The 8,901-nt window shown below is 56.0% G+C and overlaps 2 protein-coding genes across 2 annotated transcripts; one reads left to right on the forward strand and one right to left on the reverse strand.

Annotated features, from left to right (window-relative positions):
• Positions 1–78: 78 nt before the first annotated feature.
• MIF4GD (MIF4G domain containing) lies at positions 79–4,751 on the forward strand. Its single transcript, XM_039716244.1, has 6 exons — positions 79–225; positions 2,076–2,212; positions 2,372–2,481; positions 2,778–2,933; positions 3,585–3,677; positions 3,802–4,751. The coding sequence occupies exons 2-6, from the start codon at positions 2,131–2,133 to the stop codon at positions 4,027–4,029; spliced, it is 669 nt and encodes a 222-aa protein (XP_039572178.1). The 5' UTR covers positions 79–225; positions 2,076–2,130; the 3' UTR covers positions 4,030–4,751.
• Positions 4,752–4,907: 156 nt separating this feature from the next.
• Positions 4,908–8,377, reverse strand: MRPS7 (mitochondrial ribosomal protein S7). Its single transcript, XM_039716243.1, has 5 exons — positions 8,320–8,377; positions 7,667–7,858; positions 7,309–7,372; positions 6,475–6,642; positions 4,908–5,628 (listed from the first exon to the last, which is right to left on the reverse strand). The coding sequence occupies exons 1-5, from the start codon at positions 8,373–8,375 to the stop codon at positions 5,407–5,409; spliced, it is 702 nt and encodes a 233-aa protein (XP_039572177.1). The 5' UTR covers positions 8,376–8,377; the 3' UTR covers positions 4,908–5,406.
• Between the last annotated feature and the right edge of the window lie 524 nt (positions 8,378–8,901).

Genomic DNA, 8,901 nt, shown 5'->3' on the forward strand with positions numbered 1-8,901 from the left:
GGCCGCCGCCCCCCCCGGCCCCCCCCCCCGCCGTGCCCCGACGCTCGCAGGCGGTGGCGCTGCCGCGGCTGCCGCCGCTCTCCCGCCCGGCCCGGCCCGGCCCTCCCCCGGCTCGGGCGAGGAAATGACCTAAGAGGAAACCTGGGCCGTGCCGGGAGGGCGCGGGGCTCGGGAGGTGCCGGCGATGTCCCGGCGGCCGGAGGACACAGCGGGGGCGGCCGGCAGGTCGGTGGGGCTGCGCCCGGCTCCCCCTGCCCTGCCCGGGGCAGCGCGGGGGCTGCTTTGCCCGGGATCCGCCTCTTCCTCCGTCCGCTGGCCCTGGGGCTTGTGCCAGCCGCGGGGCTGGAGAGCCGGGAGGCAGCGGCGGGGGTTCCTGCGGCTCCGGTGGTCCAGCTGCCCCGGGCTAGAGGCGTCTCGACGCTGGGAGTTCCACTTGCGGCTGGGCGGGGATGGGATGGGGGTCCCGGGGGCTGGTGGAGCCCCTGGGGCAGACACTATGGGGTGGCAGAGGAGAATCTGCTCTTCTCCCTCTCCTTGCAGTGGGCAGGACTTGTCCAGCCCACACTGCCAGGTGTGACCCTGCAGGTCACAGGTGCCCTGGCACCTGAGCTGGTGGATAACCGGCAGATTGAGGGTGCTGACCCCAACCGAGTCAGCCCCGGGACGGCTCGTCCAGCCGGGGCCAGCGGCAGAGGAGCAGTCGGTACCACAGGTGCTCCATGCCACCCACTGCCATCAGCCCTTCCGATAAGGTAGTGCTGGCAGGGGGGTCTCTAGAGCAGGTGAGACCTGGCTGGCTCGGCGTTCACACGCTGTGGGTTGCTCTGGCAGGGTTATTTGGCACAGCAGTTCAAAGCAGCCGTGGCCATCCCCGGGAGCTCCGGGAGCGGGGCCGGGCGGCGGCACAGACGCTGCCAGACGGGCTCGGGCGCTTCCCGCTGCGTGGAGATGCTGCCCGTGGGACACGCGGCTCTGGTCACCTCGGGCTGCTCCACCGGCAGTGCAGCATGGCATGAGTGCAGATGCAGAGAGAGGAGAGGTCAGCTAGGAAGGTGTTTGCCAACCAGGCATGGCACGGAGGGCACCCGGCTGCTTGTGAATCCACCTGGGAAAGAAACCTTGGGACCTGGCTGACTCAGTCCCAGGGTGGGTGAGAGCTTTGGCTGTGAGAGCAGCGTCGGCAGGTGGTCGCCCCATGGGGCTGTTCTCTGCTCTGAGTTCCTGTTCTGCTGTACGTGAGGGGGCTGCCCACGCTACATGTCCCATGCCCCTAAAGGCTCTTGGGCTTTGATCTGGGTAGGGACCTGTTTGCAGAGAGGGGTGAGTAATGGCCCAGGAATTTCGACGAGCTTGCAAAACTCATTTGGCCGACTGCCCTCTCCTGTACTGCCAGTCTGGCCAGCCCTGCGTTCCCATCCATCAGATCCTGTGTGAATCAAAGCAAGCCCTTCCTCTCTGTGCCGTGCATACCCTCTTGCTGTCTTCACTATATCATGAAGCAGAAGAAAATCAATCTAGAGACTACTTAGGAGCACTGCTAGTGCTGCAGAGCAGTGCTGCTGCAGGGAGATGAGAGAGATGGGAGCTGTTGCTGTTGGGGATTTGGCTGCTGAGTTTGCTGTGTCGTGCTGGGAGCTGAGAGCCTGGCTGGTGCAGGAGAGGTGCTCTGGCGGGTGTGTTGGATGATTTTGTGCTGGCTTTGATTCTTCCCAGATTTTTGTGCGAAAGCTGCTGAATTGGTGTTTAAAAGGCCTAAGAGAGCAGTGTGTGCCTTCCTGTGATACAGCCACATATATTTCGGGTCTGCTTTGCCTGTAACGTTTCTCATATCAGAAAAATATAAAGGCTCTGAAGTTCTACCATCAGCTGGTAGGGAGACAAGGCTTTAAAAGATGTGGGAATGAGGATTTGCATAGATCCAGAGGTAGAGTTGGTGCCCTAATAAAAGAGGAGTTTCCTTGGGGTGGGGAGCTGTCAGGAAACAGTCTGTGCTTCAGCACTACCAGGGGTGTGCCGAATGGGAAATGGTGAAGGTTTGCCTCTGTCCAACTAAGCTCTGTGTGCTCCTTCCCCAGGGACTGTCACTAGCTCATCCACTGCCCTGACTCTTGCCCTTGGAGGAAACCAGTCATGGGGGAAACAGGCAAAGAAGAGTACAAAATACAGTCCTTTGACTCCGAGACTCAGAAGCTGCTGAAAACAGCCCTCAAAGGTCAGCAGGTTTTTATGAGCTCCTCTGCCATGCACGGCTTCTGCACCATTTAATGTGACTCCACTGGGCCCTGCACAGACCCTGGCTGCTTTCCAGGTGCCTCAAAGCAATCAGGGGCGAAAGAGGGCTGGGTCCTAACAGCATTCCTCTTCTCTGCAGACCCCAGTAATGTGGACCTGGAGAAAGTGGCCAATATTATAGTGGACCAGTCCCTCAAAGACTCTGTGTTCAGCAAGGAGGCTGGGCGCATCTGCTACACCATCATCCAGGTGAGAGCTCCTGTCTGGACAGTGAAACACCTGGGCTGTTGTGTGGCTTGTCCCTGGGCTGGGCCAGGAAGGGCTTTGCCCCAGTCACATGCTTTGACCCCTTGCCCATCTCTCCTGTCCTGCCACCTGCCCTATGCAGTGGCAGCATCCAGAAGAGCAGTGGGCCAGCACAGGCAGCATGTTGCAGCTTTTCTGCCTCTTTGGGAATCACAGAAGGTTGTCTGTGTGGTACTGCATCCCCCTTCCCCTCTGGCACCCCTGTTTCATCCCTCCATGCTGTTTCTGTGGGCTTACAGGCAGAGAGCAAACAAGTTGGCCAGAGCATCTTCCGGAGGAGCCTGCTGAACCGGCTGCAGCAGGAGTACAAGGACAGGGAGGAGCTGCGCAGCCGCTCGCTCCAGGCCTGGATCTGCTACGTCACCTTCATCTGCAACATCTTCGACTACCTGAGGGTGAGGAGCTGGAGCAGCTGGCTGCTGCTGCCTGCAGTGCCAGGAGGGCCTGGGCATCCTAGGATACCAGAGCAGGGGTGCTGGGTGGGTGTTGTACAGAGCCCCAGGGGCCAGAGCTGGTTCTTAGAACAAGGATGCTGACAGAGCTGGTGCTATCTACAGGCTTGAAGAGGCAGAGGAAGTCTCCAGGAACAGTCACAAAGTCTTATCTTCCTCATTTTGTACCTGGTGTTTGAAATCCCCTGATTTGCCTGCTCCCAGATGTCCCAGACTGGACTGGTTCAGTTGCTGTGGGGTTTGCTGATGGAGTTTGGCTTCAGGCTTTTGTGCAGTGTGTGAACTTTGAATTCCTGCTTGGAGTAGATGTAAAAGTGATGCAAGTAGAGCTGCAGGCAGGAAAAATACTGTTGGAACAAGTGTATTTCCCATGACTACCTGCTTACATTTAAAAATAGATGGTTTTTACATCATTTGTTCAGCTCCTCTGGTTCCTGGAGACTCAAATGTCTGATCTCTGATGAAAATCCCACTAACACAGCACAACTAAATCCTGTTCCCTTCTCCTTGGGAGAGCAGCAAGGGAATAACTATTTAAAATAGCTGCAGACTCCCTTCTGGCCCCAGGCTGACAATGCTCCACTCTCCTTGCAGGTGAACAACATGCCCATGATGGCTCTGGTGAACCCTGTGTACGACTGCCTGTTCAGGCTGGCACAGCCCGACAGCCTGCAGAAGGAGGAGGAGGTGAGTGCAGGCAGAGCTGCTGCTATGCCTGTTGTCCTGCCAAGGACCTGTAAAAAGCACAGCCTGGGGGGTGCAGAGGACCCTCCACTGCTTTGTGCTCAGCCACCTGCTCTTCCTTCTGAAGGTGGACTGCTTGGTCCTGCAGCTGCACCGCATCGGGGAGCAGCTGGAGAAGATGAATTCCCAGCGCATGGATGAGCTCTTCTCCCTCCTCCGAGATGGCTTCCTTCTGCAGGAGGGGCTCAGCTCCCTGTCCCAGCTCCTGCTGCTGGAGATCATCGAGTTCCGGGCTGCCGAGTGGAAGATGACGGACGCTGCCCAGAAATATTATTACAGTGAAGTGACAGATTGACCTCTCGAGGCAGAGGCATCCCCAGCACCTTCACCAGCAAGCTTCGTACCAATCTGGAATTTTTTGCATTAATTTTCTAGCACTCCCTGTAAATAGGATTTAGACTGGCTAGAGCCTCTCTGCACCTACTGTCAGATGCAGCAGGTGCTGGTCTGACTTTGGAGGTTCAGAGTGGTGGGAAGGGCACACTTCACCCAGCAAGTTCTCTCACTGATTTTGTCTTAATATTGGGCTGCTGTCAGCAAAGGGCTTGGGAGGCTTGTAGCTCACACCAGCATTTTCTATGAGCGTTAAAGAAAGCACAGTTTAGGCTGAGAACATTTTGCTTCACCCCAAAGCCAGCAGAGCTGTGGGAGGCAGCAGGGAAATCTCCCAGCTCAGGTTGTACCTGGTTCTCTGGGACAGGTCACAGAACACACCATGGCCTCACAAACAGCTCAACCAAGTGCTTTTCCCTGACTGCTTCCAGCAGGCTGGCTGCACCTGCATGCACACAGCCTCTTCCACAGCCAGGAATACCTGCCACAGGGCAGCCTGTGACAGAAGAGGTCCCTGAGCACACGTAGGAAGGGTTTTATAGGTTTTATACAATAACTGTCACTTTTTTCCAAAATTTGCAAGTTTCAGCTATAGTATATTTCTTATAAGAATGTGAGAGAAAGAAATGAAACAAAATAGTCTATTGAAGGATTTTTTTCTAATAAAAGTTTTCCACTAATGTATGCCCTGCTTTCTCCCTGCACAGCTGCTGAGCTCTGAGGAATACTGAAGGGTTGCTCCTGGCTGAAGCCCTAAGGCTGAGATAACTCAGTGTTTGCTCCAGTCTAGGGCCTCAGGGCTTTACACAACCAGGCTACCTGGAGCAACAGAGACAAAAGTCTGGAATTGGGAAACCTTTCCCATAAAAGTGGTTTTATTTTGTCAACATTCCCATCAAATCTGTGCAGGCCACGTTGCTGATGGCCAAAATCAAAAAGGGCCTTTTACTGCCTGTTGTACCAATCCATGTGTTAAAGGATCCAGCTCTGCTTTAGCTCTGCATCCAAAAACATTGCTGATTTGAGGAGGAGAGACTTTCAGATCCCCAGGAAACAGGTAAGTGAAAGATGGTTTCGTTAGCGTTGCTGTAAGAAAAACATCTAAGGCTTGTCTTCACAGGGAAGCAGTTATGAACTAACTGGAGCAGCCTCGCTGACGCTGCTAACTCACATTCCCCCATCCAAACAAGCACAAAGAAAACCTCGTGGGGATCGTGTCAGCTTTCCCTGGGTTAGAACAGAAGCTGCCTGCAAGGGATATCCCACCTTGCCCTCTCCCAGGCTGGCAGCCCTGGGGCTGTGCTCTGCAGGCCGTGGCAGCGTGTCCCGTGCGGGGTCCCTACCACCAGCGGAAGTGGGCGTACGCCCGGTTGGCCTCTGCCATCTTGTGCAGGACATGCTTCCTCTTGATGACAGGCCCCTCGTTGTTGAAGGCCAGCAGCAGCTCCTGGGAGAGCTTTTCTGGCATCAGCGTGCGGCGGTGCTTGTTCTCCCTGCACTCTGTGATCAACCACTTCATGGCCAGGAAGCGCTTCCGATTGTCCGTCAGCGGGACGGGCACCTGAAAGGGTTAACCCATGGCAGTTAGCAGCAACCTGCTCCTCCCCAGCAGCCACACAGCACCAGCTGCACCTGCAGGTGTTCCCTGTGCTGCTCTCTGCAGCTCCTGACAGCTCAGCCCTGCCAGTTCTCCTGCTCTGTCCATAGGAACTGGCCGCTGCCACCAAAATGGAAACTGGCCTGTGTGGGAGCTGGGTGCAGGCTGGTTTGAGTCAGCAAAGGTGGGAGTGGTCACCCCATCTCTGCACTGAATAGAGAAGTCACAGAATCACAGCAAGGTTTGGATTGGAAGGGACCTTAAAGATCATCTCATTCCAAGTGCCTCTACATCTCACCTCTCCTTCAGGCCCCAAGGGCTGCAGAGCCTGTACTCAGAGAGATTGTGCTCATGTTTTAAATATCCCACTGGATCTAGGTGACCCATTTTGCCATGCTGACCTGCCCCAGGTGTTTGGGACCTCTCCCCAAGCAACATGGTGCAGTGGAAAGGATGGGACTGGTACTCCAAAGACCACCAATTCTTTTGCTGCTGATCTCTGTCTCTTTGGAAAATACTTGCTGTGTATTTCTCTTCACATCTAGTCAGAGAACCAGAGACTGCTGCTGATTAATGGCTGGACTTGATTGATCTTAGTAGTCTTTTCCAACCTTAGTGATTCTGTGACAGGGGAAGCACAATTCTCAGGGGATCCTGACTTTGGACAGTTTCTAGGTGCTGTTTTAGTCCAGACTGCAAAGTGGCTCTTTCCAAGGAGAGATAATCTTGAGCTAATGGGGTGAAAACCAATTCATTTGCCTCCCCAGCTAATTGTCTCACAACCAGATGTGCTCCCAGCCCCCCTTTCACCTGGTAGGTTTTGCCTCCTCTGGTGATGTTGCTGAGGCCGATGATGGGCTGGCAGTTCTTGAGAGCCTGGTGGAAAATGACGTAGGGGTTGCATTCAATTGTCTCCTTCTCATTTTCTGGAGCTTTGTGGTACTTCTCCAGCTGCTTCCTTTTAATGGCTTCCAGAGTCTTGGAAGAAAGGCAAGAAAGAAGATATTCAGGGCAGATAGATTCTCCTGCTCCATGAGGTTACATCACTTTTACAGGCACCCCATTTTCATCTGAGCAGCTGGTCCACCAGCCCCAGAGGCAAAAGACCCACTGGAAATTCTTTAACTCAAGTTTTACTTCACCCTCTTCCAGCTCTTCTTTTATCAGTCATTGCATTCTGGGTGAGGGGGATGAGCAGCACAAACCTGGGCCAGAAGCCAGGGAAGGGCAGGGACAAAGTGGAGGCAGGAACAGGGGTCTGGGCACTGAGCATCCCCCCCTGCAAAGCCTGTGTGCTTTTCTGAAACCAGGAATCAGCAGTTAACTGGAAACACTTGGGCAAAATGTTTCCATTTCAAGAGAGTTCATGGGTGGAAGAGGCCAGATGGCAACACCAGTTAAAACCAGTTGCTGTGGGTCAGGGCAGGCTCAAAGCTGTGCCATGGCAATGCACATTTTATCACACAAATCATGGTTTATCAGAGGCATCATGCTGCAAGCAACGTGTGGCAGAGTGAAACACATCAGGAGCACAGAGATGGACCACCCGAGTTCTGGTAATTCCCAATTCCAGTGGGTTTCACATCCCAGCCTTCTATTTTGTCTTGTTTTAACGCAATAGTGAAAAGAAACCTGAGTTCTTACCTGAGACATGAGGCTTCTGGCCAGCACTTTATTTCCACTCTTCATCATCATATTGGTGAATTTACTGTAAACACAAAGCCAGGATCTGATATGAATTCTGTCTGATTTTATCACCCACAGAAATAAGCCCCCCATCCCTTTGTGTTGTTCCCATGGTTAAGTGTGGGTGCTGCCAGATCTGCTGTAATTATCGCTAATTACTGCAGAACAATGGACTCATTGATGGGAAAAGATTAACCCAGAATATAGGGATTGTGCTCTAACAAAAGGCAATGTGAAGGCAGCAGGTGAAGGCAGAGGAGGGCAGCACAGCTCCCAGGCATTTTTGGAGAGAGGAGGAGCTGCTGCTTCCTCTGACCTGATCATGGGGTCGCTGAACACGGAACTGGAGAGGCTGGGAGGAGCAGCTTTGATGGGTCGAACCGCCTTAAGCTCCATTTGTTCCCTTTCCTCCTCAGTCAGCTCCTCTAAAGGCTTCTCATGCAATTCCTTTTTCACTTCTGGCTCCAGGTAGCTGGGGTTGTAGCGGCTCCATCTCACGGGCATTATCCTGCAGGGAGCAAGAGAAGCGGGGCTGTAACCCAGCGCCGTGACAGGGCCGCAGGCAGATGCGGCCAGATGTGACTGCTGGACGCGGGAGGCCTCACGGGCAGCGGGGCGAGCAGCTCAGAGCGGGTTCCGTCCCTTTTCCCCCGTTCTGTGGCCACGGGCAGCGGCGGCGCAGGGCCCTCACCATCCCTGGGGCTGTTCTGTCTGCACCCCCTGGGCGATGCGCTTCAGAGATCAGAACGGCAATGCTGCGTGCTCGGTGACCTTAAAGGTCCAGCCCTGACAGCTCCGTGCCCGCTGAGCCCGGCAGAACCAGGCGGGCGGCCCGCCCGCGCGCCCCCGGTGCGGCGCACACCCTCCCCGCTGCCGGCGGCCCGCCCGCAGGCCTCCTGCCGTGCTGCCCGTGTTCCCGCGGTGGGCAGCAGCCCTTGGGGAGCCCTCCCGGTCCCTCTCCCCGCTCACCGGGGCAGCCAGGCCCGCAGCCGCCGGCCCAGCCCCGCCGCGCCGGGCGCCGCCATCTTCCCCGCCCCGCAGCTCCCTCCCGGCGCCTCCCTGCAGCCTCCGCTCGCCCGGCCCCGCCGCCCCCCTCAGCCGGGCGGGAGCAGCGCCCTGGGGACGGGCTGGCGCAGCCCCCCGGCGCGGCGGAGTTTCGGCACGCCTCACACGGGGTGTCAGCAGCCCGGGGATGTGCTGTCCCGGGGGATCCCCCGGTGGTCAGCTCGGTGTGGGGCGCGGCAGCGGGTCGGGCCGGCCCGGCCCCGTGGGAGGTGTGGGCTCTGCGGCTCGCCTTGCTCGGCACCTGCTGAGGGGACTGACGCTTTTTCTTGCCATAAAGTGTCTGTCCCTCCTGTCTCTTCCCTTGCCTGGGCTGTGGCCCGTCGAGTACACAGCCTGAGTGCTGTTCGTGAGGTTCGGGATCGTGGGGGGATCCCAGATGAATTAATTGTATTCATGTGTTACACAACTGTGATTTTTCTAGCAGACAAATCCTGCTTTATGCCTGGCTGCAGTTTCAGGGTAGTTGTGGATGTGCATTCTGTACAG

Source organism: Passer montanus, unplaced genomic scaffold (assembly GCF_014805655.1).
Source record: "Passer montanus isolate IOZ18808 unplaced genomic scaffold, ASM1480565v1 scaffold35, whole genome shotgun sequence".
Taxonomy (NCBI): domain Eukaryota; kingdom Metazoa; phylum Chordata; class Aves; order Passeriformes; family Passeridae; genus Passer; species Passer montanus.

What these genes read in the sequence shown, in the direction of transcription:
- MIF4GD (XM_039716244.1), top strand. Translation starts at nt 2,131, where the DNA reads ATGGGGGAAACAGGCAAAGAAGAGTACAAAATACAGTCCTTTGACTCC. An exon ending in TCTGCTACACCATCATCCAG is followed by an intron (nt 2,482 to 2,777) that starts GTGAGAGCTCCT and finishes GTGGGCTTACAG; the next exon opens with GCAGAGAGCAAACAAGTTGG. An exon ending in GCCTGCAGAAGGAGGAGGAG is followed by an intron (nt 3,678 to 3,801) that starts GTGAGTGCAGGC and finishes TTCCTTCTGAAG; the next exon opens with GTGGACTGCTTGGTCCTGCA.
- MRPS7 (XM_039716243.1), bottom strand. Translation starts at nt 8,375, where the DNA reads ATGGCGGCGCCCGGCGCGGCGGGGCTGGGCCGGCGGCTGCGGGCCTGG. An exon ending in TTCAGCGACCCCATGATCAG is followed by an intron (nt 7,373 to 7,666) that starts GTCAGAGGAAGC and finishes TTGTGTTTACAG; the next exon opens with TAAATTCACCAATATGATGA. An exon ending in CCAGAAGCCTCATGTCTCAG is followed by an intron (nt 6,643 to 7,308) that starts GTAAGAACTCAG and finishes CTTTCTTCCAAG; the next exon opens with ACTCTGGAAGCCATTAAAAG.